Source organism: Lactuca virosa, chromosome 4 (genome assembly GCF_052849685.1).
Source record: "Lactuca virosa cultivar CGN04683 chromosome 4, Lactuca_virosa_CGN04683_v6, whole genome shotgun sequence".
Taxonomy (NCBI): domain Eukaryota; kingdom Viridiplantae; phylum Streptophyta; class Magnoliopsida; order Asterales; family Asteraceae; genus Lactuca; species Lactuca virosa.
Genome location: NC_136429.1, coordinates 109398820 through 109418343, shown reverse-complemented (window position 1 = coordinate 109418343; position 19524 = coordinate 109398820). Strand labels below are relative to the sequence as shown.

Here is a 19524-nt window from a genome sequence, read left to right as displayed (position 1 = left end):
TTTTTATACTTTTATATAATTTTAATACATGTGCTTTTAAACCATATATTTTATAAATGTTTTAATTTTTCTTACAAGCTTTTAACTTTTTTTTTTTTTTAATTTTATAACTTTCATACATGTATTTCTAAACTTTCTTTTACAACATTTTTAAAGTGTTTCACAGATTTTATATGACAGTTTAATATTTTTTTATAACATTTTAAAATACTTTCGTTAAATACTAGTTTAAAACGTTGTATTAAAAAAATTTTAATTTTATAAACTTTTAAATAAAAACTATAAAAAAGTTGGAATAATTTTAAAACATTTATATTATTTAGATTTTTTTATGTTTTTTTATTTGCTAAGTAATATTTTGTTTTTATTTTTTTAAAAGACCCTTCATACTTATTGTTATATACTTAATTTATTTAATTTTATTGTTAGATACTATTTACTTTAAAAATATAATATATGCTTAAAAACAAAAGAAAAAAAATATAAAAGGCTATATAAAATATTTCACAAAACAAAACATACTTATTAATTAAAAAGTAAAGTTTAAAATTGATCAATATTTAATTAATATTTAGGAAATAATAGATATTTTAAAAAATAACGTTTGAAAAAAATAATACAAGCAAATACAAAAAATAAACTCACTATTTAAAATGGGAAAAATGAGTTATCAGGGTAATTAACTTTTCGTTTTGTTCACATTTAGACAACTTTTTTTTTGTATACATTTAAACATTTAACTTGTTAATTTGTTCACATATTACCATTGTCATAGGTTATAGTCGGTGACAATGACAATATGTGAACACATATAACAAATTAAATGGTAAAATGTATAAAAAATAAAAATTGTCTAAATGTGAACAAAACGATAAGGTCATTTTCTCTTTTAACTTTTAACGATTCAATTATTAAAACATTGGGTTAAAAAGAGGCTTGCTCTACAATCTCCGCAATCTCAAGGGGCTTAAATGCAAACACAACACCGTGTGCCTTTCTCGGCCAAATACATCAAAATCACTGGAAACTTTGAAAAATCTGGATACAGTCGAGTGTGAGAGAGCTATTTATAATGACTGTTTTTCCTTCAAAATTGGGAACCAAAATCCCACAAACTTTGTTCTTTGCCAACAAGAACAACGATTCTCTAAAACCCCATGTAAAATTCTTGGTTTCCTTTCATAGTCGCAATTACCCAAAATCCAGAACCTCCATTTGCTGTCTAAATACATCTGATCGAAAACCCCACGTTTCTGACGAAATGGAGAAGAACGGCAATTGGGTGTCGACTGAATCACACCCAGATGAGAAATACAGTAAAGAATTAGAAATTGCTGTGAAAGCCGTTCATGTTGCTTGTTTGTTATGCCAGAAAGTTCAAGAAAATTTGATCTTCAATGGAAATGGAGATGTTCAAGCCAAAGACGATAATTCCCCTGTCACGATTGCTGGTAATCTTTGATTCTCAATTTCACTTTTGATTTTCAAATTCATTGTCTTGGTTGTGTGGGAATTGCTTGAAGATTAGTGAAACTGATTTTATGCGGGTAGCAAGACCAATTGTGTCTATTCTTTATTTCAGAACTCATTATTTCTATGTCTACTGGTTAATGAATTGCAAGAGCTATACTTTCACTTATGGAGGTCAAATATAGAAGTTTCAAACTCACTATTATTATTTAGTATGTATCATGTATGCATTATACAGTACATATATTTTTTTAAAGAAAAATTGATGATTATGAGTGAACTTCCAACAAGTACTACAAAGAGAATCATGTTTGTAACAAGGTTAATTCTCCAACATTGATTCGAAAAAGTACTACGTTTGACCTAAAAACTAAAAGTAAGGCAACTTCACAAGTGCCAATGGGATTCATTAATCTGTGGAAAGATTTTCTTTACACAAAGTAAGTACCTATAATGGACTTATAAGTGACAATCCTACTCATTTTCGATTTTGCTTTCAAGCTATGGACTAGCAACATGTAAAGTTACTATGATCGTAAAGTTACATGATGAATTCATGAAAAGAGTATCTTTCTCAAAAGCAATTAGAACATTATTTTGGATATGAAGTTTAAAGTGTTGTTTTTTATTACTTGATAAAGACTTGTACTTACTCCGGTTAGTCATACATGTGTTTTTGACCTTTTTGTTCGACATCACTTTCACTTTAAGTCCAACACAAAGGCAAACACAGTACAACCTGTTCTGTCATGTCATGTCATGTCAGAATCATATCACAAATTTATTAACAGATTGGAGCGTGCAAGCAACCGTTAGCTGGATATTATCCCAAGCATTCGGACCGGAAAACGTATCAATCGTTGCAGAAGAAGACATCGAAGCCCTCTCAAAACCTAACGCCGCCAGCCTCCTCTCATCCATAGTCACAACCGTCAACGACTCCCTATCCACCGCCGCCACTTTCAACCTCCAACCGCCACCAACACCTCTCAAAACCACCCAAGTCCTCGAAGCAATTAGCCGCTGCAACTCCACAGGCGGGCCCACTGGTCGATTCTGGGTACTTGACCCGGTCGACGGGACCCTAGGATTTGTACGCGGAGACCAGTACGCGATTGCTCTAGCCTTAATTGAAAACGGGCAGGTGGTACTCGGGGTTCTTGGGTGCCCGAACTACCCGTTGAATAAGGAGTGGTTAAATTACCAAAATGGTTATCGGAGGATGCTTTCGAGATTGACTAAAACGGGGTTGGATAGTTGGGATGGGAAAGGGTGTGTGCTTTATGCAAAGAAAGGGAGTAAGAAAGCGTGGATGCAACCGTTGGTGAGTGGAGATAAAAGTTTTTTGTGGCCGAATTCTGCAAGGCCGGTCACGGTGTCGAGTATTGATAATCCCGTTTTGGCTACGTTTTGTGAGCCTGTGGAGAAGGCGAACTCGAGCCACTCGTTTACTCAAGGGTTGGCTCATAGTGTTGGGCTTAGGTACTTGTTCTTTCTCTTTTCAAGTCTTTCAGTTTTGATCCGAGTGAAATGTCTTAAATACCAATATAGGTAACTTACTTTATTCTAGATATCAATATAGGCAAAGTACTTTATTTTTTACCAAATAATAACAAGGTATTATTACATACTTACGTTTCACTACCAATATGGGTAATGTAATCTATTTGTTACATTTTGCTATTGCTATTATTGGTAAAAAAAAATGTAAGTATGTTGTTATTATGGGTTATCCGTAAAATTTTAAGTACTTTGCTATTATTGATAAAGAAATATGAATACAATTTTACTTTGCTATTATTGATAAAGAAATATGAATACAACAAATTTCGAGGAATAGCAACGTACTTTACTCACGCTGCCAATGAATTCAATGTACTTATATTATTTTTACCAATAATGAACAATTTTACTTTATTGTTTTACCCAAAATAGTAACGTACTCACATTTCACTACCAGGTAATGTACTCAATTTGTTATATTTTTTTTGCTATCATAAGTAAAGAAATATAAGTATGTTATTCATATTCTGTTATATGTAAATATATATTATTTGTAAAAAATAAATAGATAGATTGCTATCATGGTTACAAAAAAAATACATTTATCATATTAGTAAAAATATGAAGTGTTCTGATATTTTCTGCAATTTGCTCTTTTCAATACCAAGAATCAACAAATCGATTGGTCACAGATATTAACTATACAATGAAAATAAGGGTAAATTTGCAAAATTACTTGGATATCCATGACTGCTGCAAACACATTGCGAGTTCAGTTGAGACATTCACAAATTTACTAATCTACCCTTATCCCGAAATTCAGGGATAAATCGGGAAAATCACATGAAATTTTTTAATTTTCACCCTCGTACTGCAGGAACCAACCATTACGAGTATACAGTATGGTGAAATACGCCGCCATCGCTCGTGGAGACGCAGAGATATTCATGAAGTTCGCAAGAGCCGGTTATAAGGAGAAGATATGGGACCATGCCGCCGGAGTTGTCATCATTGAAGAAGCCGGCGGAGTCGTCACCGACGCCGGAGGTCAGCGACTCGACTTTTCTAAAGGTATGTACTTGCAAGGACTAGATCGAGGTATAATCGCATGTGCTGGCGCCTCCCTACATGAGAAAATCATGAGAGCAGTTGATGCCAGCTGGAACTCTTCTAGCCTTTGATCCATCACATAATATCTTAATATCCGCCGTTGGATTTTGTATGATATGTTTTTAGAGTACAGAAGGGGAGAAAATATTTGTTCTAGTAAAATAAATTTTCATCACGATATCATTAAGTACTCAAGTAACTTATTTGACCAAATAAAGAAAAGTAGGAACTGAATATAAGATATAATGGTCAAATAAATAACTTTTGTAATACAGTGATCAAGTTTTTTGCTTGATAGTGTCGTACCAAAATAATGTTGTTTTGTGAAATGCATGAAGGCTTTTTGTGGGTTTCCTTTGTATTATATACTATATTATTATGTAATTATATTGGGTTAATTTGATTATTTGGCCACGTCTTATTGTCATTTTGCTGTTTATTTTCCTTCTCTTAGAAACAGATACATCAATCAAAATATTATATAACAGCTTTACAAACAAAGGTAAAAACTATCAGTACTTCCTCTCCTGCCATCTTTCTATATTTTTTACAACTCAAATCCATCAATTTAAAATCAGCAAATATAATCACCATAAAAAACAATCTTAGAATCAAAATAACTCATGGCTCAGATTGGTGCTCATACTGCACCTCAAGCACCCCCACGTCTCATCTCTGCTTCTCTGCCGCTCCCTCGGAAATACATGTATACTTGCTGCATAATTAGAAATAATATTAAAAAAATATACTTTATATTTTTAATTATAATTTTATTAAACATAACAATTAACCAAACACTTAAACTAGTTGTGGATAAAAGGGTTGTTTATTTGTGAAAGAGAATAAACCTGAATAACCCAAATGCTGAGCAGAGACTCGAGACAGAATAGCCCGAAACCAAGAAAGTAGAAGATCTATGAAAAATAATCATAATTAATACAAAAATAACAGACTTTATATTGATAAAAGGTGCACAAAAACTCACCCCTACTAAAGCTTGATCTCCTACAAGATCAACTGCTGGTAGGATTCCTCTGTTCAGTGGAAAGCAAAATTGTTAAAAGAAAATAGAAAAGGGCAAATTTGGTAACTGAGCCTAAAAGTGATGAATATATTAATAAAAAGGGGGAGGAACTGACGTGAGAGATTTCCCTTTGAAGACAACGGGAGGAGCAACAGCCGCAAAGATTACAAAAGCTATGTGTAACTGTAAGCAGAAAAATAACAAAAAACAATCAGAAAATGATAATGTTTCTTTTTCATTATATTTTGCATTTTCATTCCCATAATTTGTCCAAATTGCTTCATTGGAAACCATATTAAAAAATCAACTACAATTGTTAAGGCTTTTACCAAGTAAAATAGGAAGAACCAACCAAACCCAAATGCACTTTCCTTCCTGCAAACACGATTAATAATGTTAATCAAAAAGATAAGAAGATGATACTTTGTTAAGCAAAATGCAAGAAAACAGCAACATGTTTTTTTGTATTTATTTGTAATTGTAGCGTTTAAAATCTACCCAAAAATAGCAATGTCATCCAAATACAAAGCAATTTTCATTGTTATAACTGGGCAGATTTTCCAAAGCACAATGGGTTAATAAGAAATGAATTGAAATACAATATTGTAATAAAAAGGAATGAAAGTAGGATGCTATAAAGCATTACCTAAAAACACGATAAAGTGGCCTGTACCACAAAACATAGCCAAGTGGAACCCCTAATATGAAGTAGATAACTGCAAGAAACCAGATCTCCACGTCTGTAGCACAAGGAAAAAAAAACATTTTAGAATAATTTAATGACAGGTACTAATAAAAATTAAAAAGAAAAAGGAAACAAACACACACCTTCTCCTTTAATCCATGCAGTCGTTGTGGCTATAATATTCCAAAAAAGACAAAATACCAACCCTGTTTGCAATAACAATTGTATACTATTAGAAAAACTTTATAAAATTGTTTGATTTTTTAATCAAATGATCTTGTGAATCAAAAGCATCAGTAAGTTATAAATGACAATGGACAAATAGATCATTTCATCTTTTGGATTATATCCGATGAAATGTTGCAAATCTCTGAGGTCATCCAATTTAAAACAAATAATTCTTCTTTGGTCCCATGAAAGTTACAATGTCTTACGAAATTGTTGACCAAAAGCCTTCCATTATGCAAATAATAAAGAAATTTGAGAACCAAAACTAATAAGGGAATAAACACATACCCAAGTATGTCATGAATGCAACATACTGCAATTTCTGTAGATGAATCGGTATCTCATTTGCAATATCGTGATGAATGATTGGGAAAAATGGTGGCCAATTTTTCTCCTCAAGAACAATACCAGCTGAAATGGAAAGATGGATTAGTTTATAAAAAAATTTGGACTCTTGTATATGATATAAAAAAATGGGACAAATATGAAGATGAATTACCTCTAGCAGCTGCCTCCTCTTTTCGTCTTACTATCTGCAAAAAACTCAATCAAAGAATAACGAGGTTGGTGTAAATAAAGATGCAATAGATAGCCATGTACTTTTAATAAATAAACATTATTATAACAATTTACTTTCAAATTTGTTTTTTTAGGACATTATACTTTGAAAATCTTCCCAACCATAGCAGTGAAAATTGCTTTGTATTTGAATGAAATTGCAAATATACAAATCAATAGAACATTTACCTCTTCCCTCTTCTTCAGATCAGCTTCCCTAGCTTGAAGATCCCTCTCTCTCTTCTTCAGATCCTTCAATAAATTTCCATTGATACCAACATTTGTCAACAACATTCATGTAAAAAGTAAATTAATAAACTAATAATAAGATTAAATAGTCAACCCTACCGAAGCAGAATCAAGAGGAATGTCAACTGAGGCATTTCGATCATAATAATTTGCTGGCTCATGAGGAAGAAGTGAGATCTTAGAACTTGGAGCAGAAGGAACACCCTGAAAAAACCCATCCAATTTATATAAATAACATCTGGAATAATATATAATTCATATATATGGATATTTCTCTTTCAGTTAATGCAGAAAGAATGTCTTGATAGAGAAAGTAGCAGAAATAATATTTTCCCCTATTAAGTCTTTAACTTTTTTAAAATTTGCCCTCGTGTATTTTTCTCAAATATATTTTCAAACATTAGACAACATTTTATGGGAAAAAAGAAGGAAACAAGGCCTTACTGTAGTGTAAAATGAACCCCCACTATAATTTGTTTTTCTGCCTTTTCCTGCTGCTCCTTCCTGATTATGTAGATTCAAAAAGAAGTTAGAATGGCCAAACATATACATTTGTTAAAAAAAAAATTAATATTAACATGAGTTTGCAAAATGTGAACAAATAATCACTTAAAATCACTCAAATTCATATATCATTAATCAAAGACTTTCAAATAAAGGATCATTGTCTTTTTAATGCGTGGATGTTTTAAAAACAAAATGTGATAAAATCGAAACACGACCATGGTTGAAATGAACAGTCTTTTGGGGTTTAATTTCTCGAAATTATTTGATTCTCTATGATCTCATCAACTTTACTACAAGTAATTCGGAAAAGCATCGTCACTTTTTGCTAATCATGTGTGCAGAGGAACCGTTAGTAAGAACTGCTTAAAAATTAAAATTGTTTAAACCCCGAACGATTATCTGTTGCTACAATCACAATTCAGTTCCATAATCAATAAGTGTACAGTTATTAAAATGAGACGCATCGCATAACAATTAACAAGTTCAATCATGAATCATAATTAGCGCTGATCAAGTAAAAGTTCAAAGGGAAGACCATGATCGAACATTTAGATGAGACGTTACTAGCAACATGGAATCAGAACTGATAACTTACAGCGAAAGGGTTGACTTCCTCCCCATCGTCAAAGGGATTAGGATCATAACGACCAGCCATCGGCACCAAACTCAGGCGGGAGAAGATCCCAGTTAACACAACGATGACAAACAAGTTGAGATTGAGAGAGAGAGAGAGAGAGAGAGAGAGAGAGAGAGTTCAAAGAAGTTTTCAAAAGCTTAGGCGTGTAATAAGTTCACCGTTTTCTCTCGTTGAAATACAAGAAGAAGAAAAAAAAAAAGGAGAGAGAAACAGATTGTCTGCGCCGGTGTGGTCAGCAAACAACATCAAGATGAACTTTCAAACATCCTTCATTTTCGTTGAAAACTATTTACTAGTATTAAATTTAAAAAAAAAAATCTTTTGAAACTTTCTAAACAAGTTACAAACTATGTTTTTATATAACTTGAGTCCTAAAATACTTTAATAAAATTGTCAAATTATCCGATTCAATATGAAAAAAAAATGAATCTGATTTATAATCATTAAAGTTAATATTTTGTGATATAATATTTAATATTTTATGATATAATATTCAATATTTTATTTTATGATATAATATTCAAATACTACCTCTTGTAAAAGTCAATTTATTAATATTTTGATTTAATTTAATCGCTATTATATTGGTTCTAGAAGTGTATCAAGCGTGGAAAAGCAAAAATGTGTTCAAATTTGGTTATAGTCTTGGTTATAGTCTTGCTTGGTTGGCCATTTAGTGTTCTGAGTGCATGAAAGAATAATCACAGTTTTATTTGAAATTATATTTAATAATCACAGTTTTGGTTTTTCTTTTTGAATAGCTAATTAATTAACACATAGTTTTCTAAAATCTACTTCAGTCTACATCTTCATCCCAAGTAGGATGTGAACCTTCAATCAATTGGGGGATTTTATCAACAAACAATTTTTTTAGTATTAAAGTATAAATTCTAAATTTATACTTTATAACCTAGTAATATAAAGAATTGACTGAACATGTCACTAAAGGTTGATGATTCAAGTTTCACCGGAAAAAAAAAATAAATAGATTTAAAAAAGAAATATATAGATTTAAGACTAAAATAATGGATGTGTTGTAGCTGTGTTTAAAAAAGTATAAATTCTAAATTAATACTATATTTAAATAAAATGAGAAGTTCACCACATTATGATAATGTTTGGCATCTGATTTAGTATGTCAAAAATACGATATATGAAAAGATTCTCAATAAAAAGATCAGAACTCGAAGATGGTTAAATCATATCAAGTAATTTGAAACTCATATGAGTTCTTGAATATCAAATTAAATCAATATGATGGACAAATTTTATCTACCATATGAACAAGTCTCATGACTCACAATTGACTTGATTATTTAATAATGTTACACGTGTCATTCTTGAACATGTGATTGCTGAAATATACTTTTATTAAATTTAGCGTTATAGCAAAATGCACGGCTATAAACTCTAGGGTTCCAGTTTCACTCATCATCTATTGTAAACCCCACTGCAATGTTCCACCACCTCGCCGTCCACTTCCTACGCCACCGAACCACCACCATTACTACCACATCTCCACTTATAATTTCCACGCCAATCATCACTATTTTCATCTGAGTAAAGCAGCAGATAAGTGAATCTTCCTTTTGTTTCAAATATTCTCTGTAAACTCGAAGATGTCTGTAGCGTGTCAGCAAATGTCTGCTTTCAAGAGCTGTACTTCGTGGGGGAATGACTCTCCTTTCCGGCTTGTGCGCTCGAATTCGACGAACACTCGCAATAGGTATTCATTACAAACCCTAATTTGTTTGTCGTGGTTGCTTTTGAATGTCCTGTTTTAATACAATGCAGAGCAGCGGGGATAACCGATAACGTTTTTTCTGCTCAATATGATTTTTGAACACCTAAAGCTCTACATCTCTCAACGTGATTCCAACTGTTTTATATGCAAATGTTATTTTATTTGTGCTATGGAAAGATTATCCATCGTGTATGTTATGATATGATATCAAATCTTCGTTTGCAGCTAGAAATTGATCGATCTTCTTATACTCTTTCTAAATTAAGCGAGCAGCTCTAGTTCTCTTGCTCTCGTTGCAAACGAACCATTGGGAATTTTCTGAAATTACTGGCTTTTTGCTTTTTAACACAGAACAATGGTGGTCAATTCAATTCACTAATATGCAACCTCTTTACCACATTGATTCTTAGCATTAGATTTGATGGTGATAATTGAGAGAACTTATCCCACCATAGGTTTAGTTGGTCTACTGATTAGTGAGAGAACTTGTAGATAGAAACCTTGAACTTTATAAGTACTTCTCCTGTGACTATGTACCAGGTTGCAGAATATACAATAGAGGAGAGCATAATCTTACATATGAGTTGGGAGTTTGTATAGTCTTTTGTCATGTGTATTCCACATTACTTATTTTCTTTGTTTGTTATCATTAAGCAGGAGTGCACGATGGGCATCCCCAAAAGCAGCTGTAATCCCCAATTTTCATCTACCAATGCGCAGTTTTGAAGTGAAGAACCGGTATCCATGCTATCTCCTCTTTACACCCCCCACATACAGACAATGAAATAACCACAACATAGAAAAGAAAAAAAAGAGAAGTATTCCTAAATGAATACGCCTACCTTATATGTAACTTAAAATGGTACTATATGTTGTATATAATTGTTATGGTTATAAGTAGGAAACACCATGATTCGATATTACAATGAGAATTGCTTTGTATTTGGATGACATAGACGAATCAATGAGAGTAAATTTCTGTTTCGTGCAGTTAATGTTATACTTCTGATATATCATTTTACTATCTTATCAGGACTTCTACGGATGAGATAAAGTCATTGAGGTTGATAACTGCAATTAAAACTCCATACTTACCTGATGGGAGGTTCGATCTGGAGGCGTATGATGCCTTGGTGAATATGCAGATTGAAAATGGAGCTGATGGTGTGATTGTTGGTGGAACCACTGGTGAAGGTCAGTTGATGAGTTGGGATGAACACATTATGCTCATTGGTCACACCATCAATTGCTTTGGCACATCAATCAAGGTTCCAACTTCTCTCATTATTGTCCTTTTCAATAATAGTTCAGTAGCAATAAAATTTTGTATTTTGCTTCTTCCTAAATCCTAACATGAGACCTTGATGACAGGTGATAGGAAACACGGGAAGCAACTCAACTCGAGAAGCAATCCACGCAACCGAACAAGGGTTTGCAGTGGGAATGCACGCAGCCCTTCACATCAACCCATACTACGGAAAAACCTCACTGGAAGGCCTCATCTCCCATTTCAAATGCGTGCTCCCAATGGGCCCCACAATCATCTACAATGTCCCCTCCCGAACCGGCCAAGACATCCCCCCAACCGTCATCCACTCTCTCTCCTCCAACCCAAACCTAGCTGGCATCAAAGAATGCATGGGCCACAACCGAATCCAAACCTACACCCAAACCAACATCACAACATGGAGTGGGAACGATGATGAGTGTCATGACTCACGGTGGGACCACGGTGCCACGGGGGTGATATCGGTGGCTAGCAATCTGGTTCCGGGGTTGATGCAGGAGCTTATGTTTGAAGGCAAGAATTTATCGCTTAATTTGAAGTTGTTGCCTTTGATGAAATGGTTGTTTTGTGAGCCGAATCCGATTGGGTTGAATACGGCTCTCGCTCAACTTGGAGTTGTCAGGCCCATTTTTCGGCTTCCGTATGTGCCGCTTCCTTTGGAAAAGAGGGTGGAGTTTGTTGAGATTGTCAAAGGGATTGGAAGGGAGAATTTTATTGGAGAGAAAGATGTTCAAGTTCTTGATGATGATGAGTTTATCTTGGTGGGTAGGTATTAGTTACTTTTTTTTTTTTGGTTAAGTTAGAAAGTTGTGTTTGGTTTAGGCTGTGTATTATGTGCGGATTTTGTTGTTTCGGCTGAATACCTTATTCAATAAAGCTTTCAACTTTGTGATGGAACTCAAATATAGTCTTCTTACATTGACCTATTGTTTGCTAAGAGGTTATTTCCTTTTGAGTATGGAGCTGGGTATACATAAGGTGACAGTATGATTACTAAGGCGTTGTCTGGTGATGCTTTTGTTGATACGATTTTGTAAGTTGATTTTTTTTTCTAAAAGTTTAAATAAATGTTTTTTTTAAGACATTGTCTAGGTTGGTTTTATTTTTCTGAGGCTGTATACAAGTTACAACTAGATAAGGAAACAAAGGTTGTTAATTAACATGTCGTTTACGTTGAAGTTATAGGTTCAATTCCTTTTAAACTATTTTTCATTTATTGATTTATTTTTAATAATTGAATTGACGTTGAGTTGACAAAGTAAAATGTGGGGATTACAAGCTCAAAGTTCAAACCCTTCTATAGTTTGAGGATCTTACGTTGCATGAGTACATAAATTTAAATCAACCGATTTAGAAAGGACACAAACATCACACTTGAAATCAAACCTTTAGGAGTGTATATACTCACTACAACAAATAACCCTTCTAGCCAAGGGTGGACCTACACCGGGGGTAGCAGTGCAAATGAGCAAGGCCAACCTGAGCCTAATAAGACTTATTTTTTCTTAGGCTCGAGCTCAGCTCATTCAAGCCTTATGAAATAAAACTCAAGATTGGCTCGTTTAGAATTATATAGGTCTGGGCCATATACAGTATACCATGATTTCCTAAAACGGTGTTTATTAAATATTTATTTATTTTAATATATGAAAATCAAGATTGTAAAAGATGTTCGAAGTTAGCTAGTCAGTAGACTACGGTTAAAGGATTAATCGGCTAGTCGTAAAATAAACGGAGATCATAAATTGTTATTACATTGAATTTTAAAAAAGTATTTATAATTAATATCAATATATCATAATAAAGTTCGTAAATACCACTAATATCATTAGTACAACACCAATCATTCATCAAATAGTTTATGTTGAGATATAACATCTAATGGGTTGGGTAGCACCTAGAGACTAATCAAAGATTAATCGGAGCCTAGTCACGATTTTTACAACACTGATAAAAAAATTCTAAAAAGCATAACTTTAAGCTCAAGCTCGAGCTTGGGCTTGTTTAAAATCAATTTCGAGTCGAGTTTTTAACGAGTTTATCTCAAGTAGCTCCATACCTAAAACCAGTGTTACAAAAATCGGCCTTGTCTGCCGATTAATTGTTTGGCGGTCTTAAACCGATAACAATTAGGGTGCTTTGTGGAAATTAATCAAAATCGGTCAAACTCGGCTTGGCGGTCCTTGGCAATTATAGGCGGAAAATATTTAACAAATTCAAATTTTTTAATTTTCAAATATCACACCAAAATTATAAATTTTCAAATTTTTAAGTTTTCATATTTTAAAATATTATACTAAAATTTTCAAAATTCTATATTTTTAAAATTTAAAATTTTCAAATACTTATTTTTTTGGATATATTAACTATTTAAATAATTTTATTAATAATTTAGGATCTCCGATTAATCAACACCTAATCCGATTAATCACTTAATGTTGGTTGACCGCCGAGCTAATGCCGAACGATTTTCACAACCTTCCTAGATCTATATAGAAACAAAATTTTGTTTCAAAAGCCTAGAGGAACCAAAATAGGACATCTAGAAAAAAAAATAAATAAATAAAGGGTTGTTGGAAGTAACTTTTCTTGTGTACAAGTTTTTCTTTTTACTCCAAAGACTAGGGACACATGCTCAATGCAAATGTAATGAGATTTTTGTTCTCATTTCCATTGACTTCTATGATTATCATGCAAACTAACGAACAATAGAGACAAGTAAAAAGAAACAACCGTGTATTGTACAAACGAACTCAAGAGTCGAGAAGAAACAATCATCGATTGTTGTACAGCTTAGCTTAAGTGCTTAACCCATTAAAGTTCATCAAGTCTAAAAAAAGTGAGCCCTTAGTGTTGGTAGAAAATTGAGAGAACGGGAACATCCGTTAAGGCATCTCCTCCATATTAGTGTTGAATCAAATTTCAGGAAAGATATACTAAGAAATAATTCAGTACACTTGTCTGATATTAATGTTAATTCTTGAGGTTTTAATGTATTCCAAATAACAAGTATCATCTTCACCTGAGAAGTGCTTTTCTAAACAATCGATCTCTGCGTTTTCTGTATCGGTAAAAATCCGAGGTATCCCTGCAAAAAAATCACAAATTAATCACTCAAGAAGATAAATGGTATGTTTGGTTGGATGGGATGGAATGGAACACAATAAAACCGAAACAGATTTATAATAAAACATAGGTTTTCCATTTATATCTTTTGAGGATAAAAAAAGTAATTTTTCATGCCATTCCATCAGAGAAAATAAAAATAGTTTAGTTTATGTAGTGACCATGAAAACGCTCCCTTGCTTCTCCAGCCATAAGAACAATATCACCACTGCGCAGAAACATAGCTAACGGTTCATCATTTCTGGACTTCCCTCCAAGAAGAAAAATTGCTTTGCATCCCAAACTTTATTAATAAATCAAACTGTCCATGTCAGCTCCTATTATATATTTAAATAAAATAGACAATGCAATCATACCTACCTCATGCTTACTATAGGTTTGCTCCAATCTGCCTCCATGTCATCAAGGTGACCACCCAACATATCACCTATAAAATCACTAAATTAATATATATATATATATATATATATATATATATATATATATATACTATTTAATTATACCACAGTTTCACAGTTAACCTATTTCACTCCAACCTTTTTGCTCGATTTTATCTGAAAAAAGTGACCTAATTGAAAGCAGTATGAAACTTTTTACTATTTAGTGACATTTCCACTTGATCTAACTAAAGACTTTCGACATTAAGAATCTTCAAAAATTAAAATGAATAAAGATATTAGTATGCAAATTGCAAATAGCAAATAGAATTAGTACCTGAAGCAAAATAATTAACAATAGCAGCTTCTGGTTGAAATTCTTCTCCAACTGGCATAGCAGGAGAAGCCATTTTCTTAGCAAGTTGAGAAAGAGCATCCGGGATCTTGTTGTGAGGGAGTGAAACATTATAACTCCTCTACAAGAAAACATACAAAATTTTACCATAAATTAGCAATGTATACTATAGAGTCTCTACAAGTAAATTGTCTGTATAAATTTGGGGTTGTGAATAAAAGGCAGACCTTTGACCAGTCAAATTGGAGACCAAGAGTACTCCATCTCAGTTTCCTTAGCAAGACAGATGCTGATATTGATTTACTAGTATTTGTATTTCCACTTAGTTCATCACAAGTAGCCCATTCCCATTTATGAGTATGAGCATCTTCTTCACCAGGTAATAGTATCTTTTCCTCTTCAACTAACACTCGTTTATCTTTTGCAGCATTGAACAGATCATGTATGGCTCCATGAACAGCATTGTGATTAGTTCTGTTTGGAGGTTGAGGAAAACTCACTAAGCTCTCCTTAATCCATCTGCATTGTTCCTCAATACTCAATGCTTCAGGAATGAAATAGAAACCTGTAGTTGAAAACACACATCATTATCAACTATCAACTATATGTACTATAAACGAATTAAATTAACCACATAACATAACCATAAGAGATAAATAAATAATGATTGCATACCAGGGCATTTATCCAAACTGAAAACTGGCCTATCAAACTGACATTCAAGCTTTGAAACTCCAATAGGAAGATGAACATCATTGTTTCTAGTAAAGGACTCTGAAACAGACTTAAAATCGATAACCTCTGACAAATCTACAGGCCTCGGTTTCTTCTTCCTGAAATTAAACAAACCATTTACTTTACAACTTCAAACTTCAAATCAACTATAAAACACAAATTAATGAATGAATTTCTTACTTTTTGGAAGATTTGTTATTATCATAATATAGTTTGTACTTTTTCTCAGTTTTTCGAAAGGCAGTTCTCTCTGAATCTTCGTTTACGCCATCGGATCCATACATTTGATGTATCCTAAGAGTTTGAATCAAACACAAATAATATATTTAAAAAAAAATCATTAAAACAAACTTCTAAACAAAGTTGCAATTCTTTTAGCAAAGAAAAGGCAACTAATATACATTATTAATTATGATATATAACATAATAACAATAATATACAACATAATAAGTTAATAACATAATGGTTGATAAATAGATCAAACCATATTTGTACAAGTTTACAACAGCTAAAATCAATTTTCTAAATGGTCCGAGAATCATTCATCACACAAATTTCACATATTATACCAAAAAAAAAAAAACAGATATAACCCGTTCGCTATGTATTCCAATGAACTACGAAATATATGAATTAAAGCACTAAAACATCGGATGTGAATACTATTCCAGCAACAATAACTAGTTTCAGTAAAAAAAAAATGTGATTTCCAGCAACAATAACAACTAATTTCAACAAACTGAACAACATTTTTCATATTTCAGCAAAGTATATACATTTTCAGCAAACAAATCTGATTTCCAGCACCTATGAACATCTGATTTCAGCAAACAAATCCGATTTTCAGCAAATGTACATATGATTTTCTTGTTTCAGCAAACTAATCTGATTTCACCAACAATAACATCTGATTACCAGCAACTATAACAAACCCTAGAAGATAACATCTTTTTAGGAAAACTGTTCTTACCGTTGGCAGCAGAGGTCGGAGACGATGGTGAAGATGTGGTGAGCGAAGGAGACAAAGACAGCGGGCGTAACAGGCGGAGACGGCGACGGTGGGCGTGACAGGCGGCGACGACGGGCGTGAGCGATTGCAGAGCAGAGGAGAAATCTGGTGACGTTGCTGAGCAGAGGAGAAGTCCAGCGAAGTATGGGAGCGGTGGTCGGCGTCAAGGTTCTCACCTGAGTCGAAGCTTTCACCGGTGAGAGATGCTATGGCGATCGACAAGGGTTTTGGGGAAGAAAGTTTTATGTGAAGAGGGAAAAAAAAAAAGACGCGTTCATAGCTGCTGATAACTTCAACTGCATATTTCCAATTTTACCCCGGCAACGTAAAGGTAATTTTGTCATTTCACAACTGTTGATTACACAAAAACAAACTTCCTGCAAAGTCTCTCCTCCGTTCTTTGGCGCGGAAATTAGCATAACATGTTGGAAAAACTTCCATTAGAATTCAGATTTTTAGAAAAATCGATAGAAAATGGCGCATAGGGCAGTAATCCATGGTGTGGTTCTGAAGGGGCTATGGCGAACATCCGTTAATCGTACTTCCTTTCGCCAGCAGAATTATCAAACACCCTTTTTGAGTTCGAGATGTGAGTGTAAGATCATTACGAACATTAAAGATTTCTGCTCAGAAAGACGAATTGAACTTGATCGCCGTTTTAATTGTTTAAATAATGAAAATATATCGTCGTAGTCGTCAATGGTTAGTGAGAATACTCAGGAACCGCCTCAAGAAACTGATCTCGAGATTATTTCAGGTCTTTATCCCTAATTTTATCATTTCAACATATCAATCATATTCTTCAATTCGTGTTCGAATTACATGTTTTTGGCTGTGAGATTATGAACCTAAATCAATTCAAGTGAATAATTATATGCCTGTTATTTATAATTTGCAAGGAAACATATGCTTTAGAAGCTTAATAAATTTGGTAGTTGTAGTTTTGAGAAGCGAAAAGTTACGTTTTAGTTTCTAAGATTTTTTTTTTTTATAATGAAAAAGTCTTGAAAACCGGCAAAAATTTACATTTGAACATTTTTCCACCGGTTGAAACCGATACCAAATTAATTTGGGACTATTTCGTAAACTAACCCAAAATATTGAGACTTTTCTGTAAATAAAAATATTATGACTTTTCTGTAAATAAAAATATTATGACTTTTCTGCAAACAAAACCCTTATTATTATTATAACTATTATTGTTATTATTATTATTATTATTATTATTATTATTATTATTATTATTATTATTATTGTTGTTGTTGTTGTTGTTGTTGTTATTAAAAATATAAATATGAAAACTATTTTTAAAACTTGTTATTATTAATATAGTTAATAATACATATAAATGTATTTAAATGAACGAATAATATTAATGACATTGCTTATGGGTGGAGGTGGAGGAGATGATGATGCTTTTAGCATTGAAATCATGAATGTCTGTTTGTATATTTTTACTTTGTATATGGTCAATTCAGAATATTAATACTTAACCATTCAAAAGAAGTTGTATTTTTGTAAAATTGTTTATAAATATTTTAAGGTAGAAGGATTTCTCACTTTGTGTATAAAATTGTTTAAGGTAGAAGGATTACTTTCCAAATCCACAACAAACATCTACATAGGTAGCTCATATCAAAATTCAAAAGTATTAATTACAATATCTTGTTTAATAAAAAGTAATAAAGTATTAATTATAATATCTTGTTTAATAAAAAGTAATTACTTTTTATTAAACAAGATATTGTAATTAATACTTTTGGATTTTGATATGGGCTACCTATGTAGATGTTTGTAGTGGATCTGTTGGATTTCGAAAGTAATCATTCTACCTTAAACAATTCTATATACAAAGTAAGAAATCCTTCTATCTTAAATTATTTATAAACAATTTTACAAATATGCAACTTCTTTTAAATTGTTAAGTATTAATGTTCTAAATTGAAAACAATAATAACAAATGTGAAATGACCATATACAAAGTAAAAATATACAAGCACACATTCACGATTTCAATGCTAACAACATCACTATCTCCTCCAACTTCACCCTTAAATAATGTCACTAATATTATTTCTTCAGTTAAATGCATTTATATGTATTATTAACAATATTAATAATAACAAGTTCAAAAACTAGTCTTCTTATTTATAATAATAATAATAATAATAATAATAATAATAATAATAAGAGTTTTGTTTGCAGAAAAATCATAATATTTTTGTTTACAGAAAAGTTTCAATATTTTGAGTTAGTTTACGAAATAGTCCCCAATTAATTTGGTACCGCTTTCAACCAGTCAAAAAGGGTCAAAATGCAAAATTTTGCCGGTTTTCAGGACTTTTTTCGTTCAAAAAAAAATCTTGGGACTAATGTGTAACTTTTTCGTAAATATTGAGACTTTTCTGACAATTTCCCTTTGAGAAATGGATAAACTAATCTGATGGTTCATTGTTAATTACCTACAATCTTAATCGGTACTTGCATGCCGAGAATCACATACCATTGGAATGCTTCTTTTTAAATGAACTCAATTGGGGCGCGGTCGCGCGGATTAAGATCGTTGTTTGGTATGCCACTATTAGGTTTTTCTTTAAGCTTATTTAGATTTTCTATGTTTGATGTTGGTTAAACTAAAAAATAATTTATAAGCTAACTTAAAAAAAATGTATAGACTATCGTTTCAACGAGAATATTGGGTGTTTTTAAAATTCTCTTTTATATATATATATATATATATATATATATATATATATATATAAGGTTGCAGAACTCGTTACTCGGTACCTATTTGGCCGACTACCGAGTAGCGAGTACTCGGGAGTACTCGGGGAGTACTCGGATTCCGTTATTCATGTAGAAATATTCTTAGGGAAATTATATATGTCAAAATCATAAGTTGATTGAAATATATAACA

At 32.4% G+C, this 19524-nt stretch overlaps 4 protein-coding genes across 5 annotated transcripts; 2 read left to right on the top strand and 2 right to left on the bottom strand.

The window, feature by feature from the left end:
- The first annotated feature begins 993 nt into the window (after window positions 1–993).
- On the top strand, window positions 994–4294 carry LOC145107132 (3',5'-bisphosphate nucleotidase AHL-like). The gene is made up of 3 exons (XM_079043996.1): window positions 994–1451; window positions 2262–2952; window positions 3851–4294. Exons 1-3 carry the CDS (start codon window positions 1073–1075, stop codon window positions 4152–4154), a joined length of 1374 nt encoding a protein of 457 aa, XP_078900122.1. The 5' UTR covers window positions 994–1072; the 3' UTR covers window positions 4155–4294.
- A 250-nt stretch (window positions 4295–4544) lies between these two features.
- On the bottom strand, window positions 4545–8138 carry LOC145107133 (secretory carrier-associated membrane protein 3-like). Its single transcript, XM_079043997.1, has 13 exons — window positions 7930–8138; window positions 7272–7331; window positions 6927–7031; window positions 6768–6830; window positions 6520–6553; window positions 6309–6431; window positions 5936–5998; window positions 5754–5847; window positions 5437–5482; window positions 5223–5290; window positions 5069–5117; window positions 4932–4997; window positions 4545–4798 (listed from the first exon to the last, which is right to left on the bottom strand). Exons 1-13 carry the CDS (start codon window positions 7987–7989, stop codon window positions 4736–4738), a joined length of 894 nt encoding a protein of 297 aa, XP_078900123.1. The 5' UTR covers window positions 7990–8138; the 3' UTR covers window positions 4545–4735.
- Window positions 8139–9373: 1235 nt separating this feature from the next.
- Window positions 9374–11906, top strand: LOC145107131 (4-hydroxy-tetrahydrodipicolinate synthase, chloroplastic-like). Of its 2 annotated transcripts, none has more exons than XM_079043994.1 (4): window positions 9374–9697; window positions 10370–10453; window positions 10749–10983; window positions 11087–11906. In XM_079043994.1, exons 1-4 carry the CDS (start codon window positions 9591–9593, stop codon window positions 11777–11779), a joined length of 1119 nt encoding a protein of 372 aa, XP_078900120.1. In that variant the 5' UTR covers window positions 9374–9590; the 3' UTR covers window positions 11780–11906. The 2 variants fall into 2 exon arrangements, with proteins under 2 accessions (XP_078900120.1, XP_078900121.1); XM_079043995.1 differs by having other exon boundaries at window positions 9375–9697; window positions 10373–10453.
- Window positions 11907–13722: 1816 nt separating this feature from the next.
- On the bottom strand, window positions 13723–17230 carry LOC145107128 (oxidoreductase, 2OG-Fe(II) oxygenase family protein). Its single transcript, XM_079043992.1, has 8 exons — window positions 16568–17230; window positions 15777–15890; window positions 15537–15694; window positions 15089–15426; window positions 14844–14982; window positions 14490–14556; window positions 14291–14412; window positions 13723–14091 (listed from the first exon to the last, which is right to left on the bottom strand). The coding sequence occupies exons 2-8, from the start codon at window positions 15878–15880 to the stop codon at window positions 13952–13954; spliced, it is 1068 nt and encodes a 355-aa protein (XP_078900118.1). The 5' UTR covers window positions 15881–15890; window positions 16568–17230; the 3' UTR covers window positions 13723–13951.
- Between the last annotated feature and the right edge of the window lie 2294 nt (window positions 17231–19524).

What these genes read in the sequence shown, in the direction of transcription:
- LOC145107128 (XM_079043992.1), bottom strand. Translation starts at nt 15,880, where the DNA reads ATGTATGGATCCGATGGCGTAAACGAAGATTCAGAGAGAACTGCCTTT. An exon ending in TCCAATTTGACTGGTCAAAG is followed by an intron (nt 14,983 to 15,088) that starts GTCTGCCTTTTA and finishes GTTTTCTTGTAG; the next exon opens with AGGAGTTATAATGTTTCACT. An exon ending in AGCAAGGGAGCGTTTTCATG is followed by an intron (nt 14,092 to 14,290) that starts GTCACTACATAA and finishes ATTTTTTTGCAG; the next exon opens with GGATACCTCGGATTTTTACC.
- LOC145107133 (XM_079043997.1), bottom strand. Translation starts at nt 7,989, where the DNA reads ATGGCTGGTCGTTATGATCCTAATCCCTTTGACGATGGGGAGGAAGTC. An exon ending in AGAGGAGGCAGCTGCTAGAG is followed by an intron (nt 6,432 to 6,519) that starts GTAATTCATCTT and finishes TTTCCATTTCAG; the next exon opens with CTGGTATTGTTCTTGAGGAG. An exon ending in TGCATGGATTAAAGGAGAAG is followed by an intron (nt 5,848 to 5,935) that starts GTGTGTGTTTGT and finishes CTTGTGCTACAG; the next exon opens with ACGTGGAGATCTGGTTTCTT.
- LOC145107132 (XM_079043996.1), top strand. Translation starts at nt 1,073, where the DNA reads ATGACTGTTTTTCCTTCAAAATTGGGAACCAAAATCCCACAAACTTTG. An exon ending in TTCCCCTGTCACGATTGCTG is followed by an intron (nt 1,452 to 2,261) that starts GTAATCTTTGAT and finishes ATTTATTAACAG; the next exon opens with ATTGGAGCGTGCAAGCAACC. An exon ending in GCTCATAGTGTTGGGCTTAG is followed by an intron (nt 2,953 to 3,850) that starts GTACTTGTTCTT and finishes CTCGTACTGCAG; the next exon opens with GAACCAACCATTACGAGTAT.
- LOC145107131 (XM_079043994.1), top strand. Translation starts at nt 9,591, where the DNA reads ATGTCTGTAGCGTGTCAGCAAATGTCTGCTTTCAAGAGCTGTACTTCG. An exon ending in AGTTTTGAAGTGAAGAACCG is followed by an intron (nt 10,454 to 10,748) that starts GTATCCATGCTA and finishes CTATCTTATCAG; the next exon opens with GACTTCTACGGATGAGATAA. An exon ending in GCTTTGGCACATCAATCAAG is followed by an intron (nt 10,984 to 11,086) that starts GTTCCAACTTCT and finishes CCTTGATGACAG; the next exon opens with GTGATAGGAAACACGGGAAG.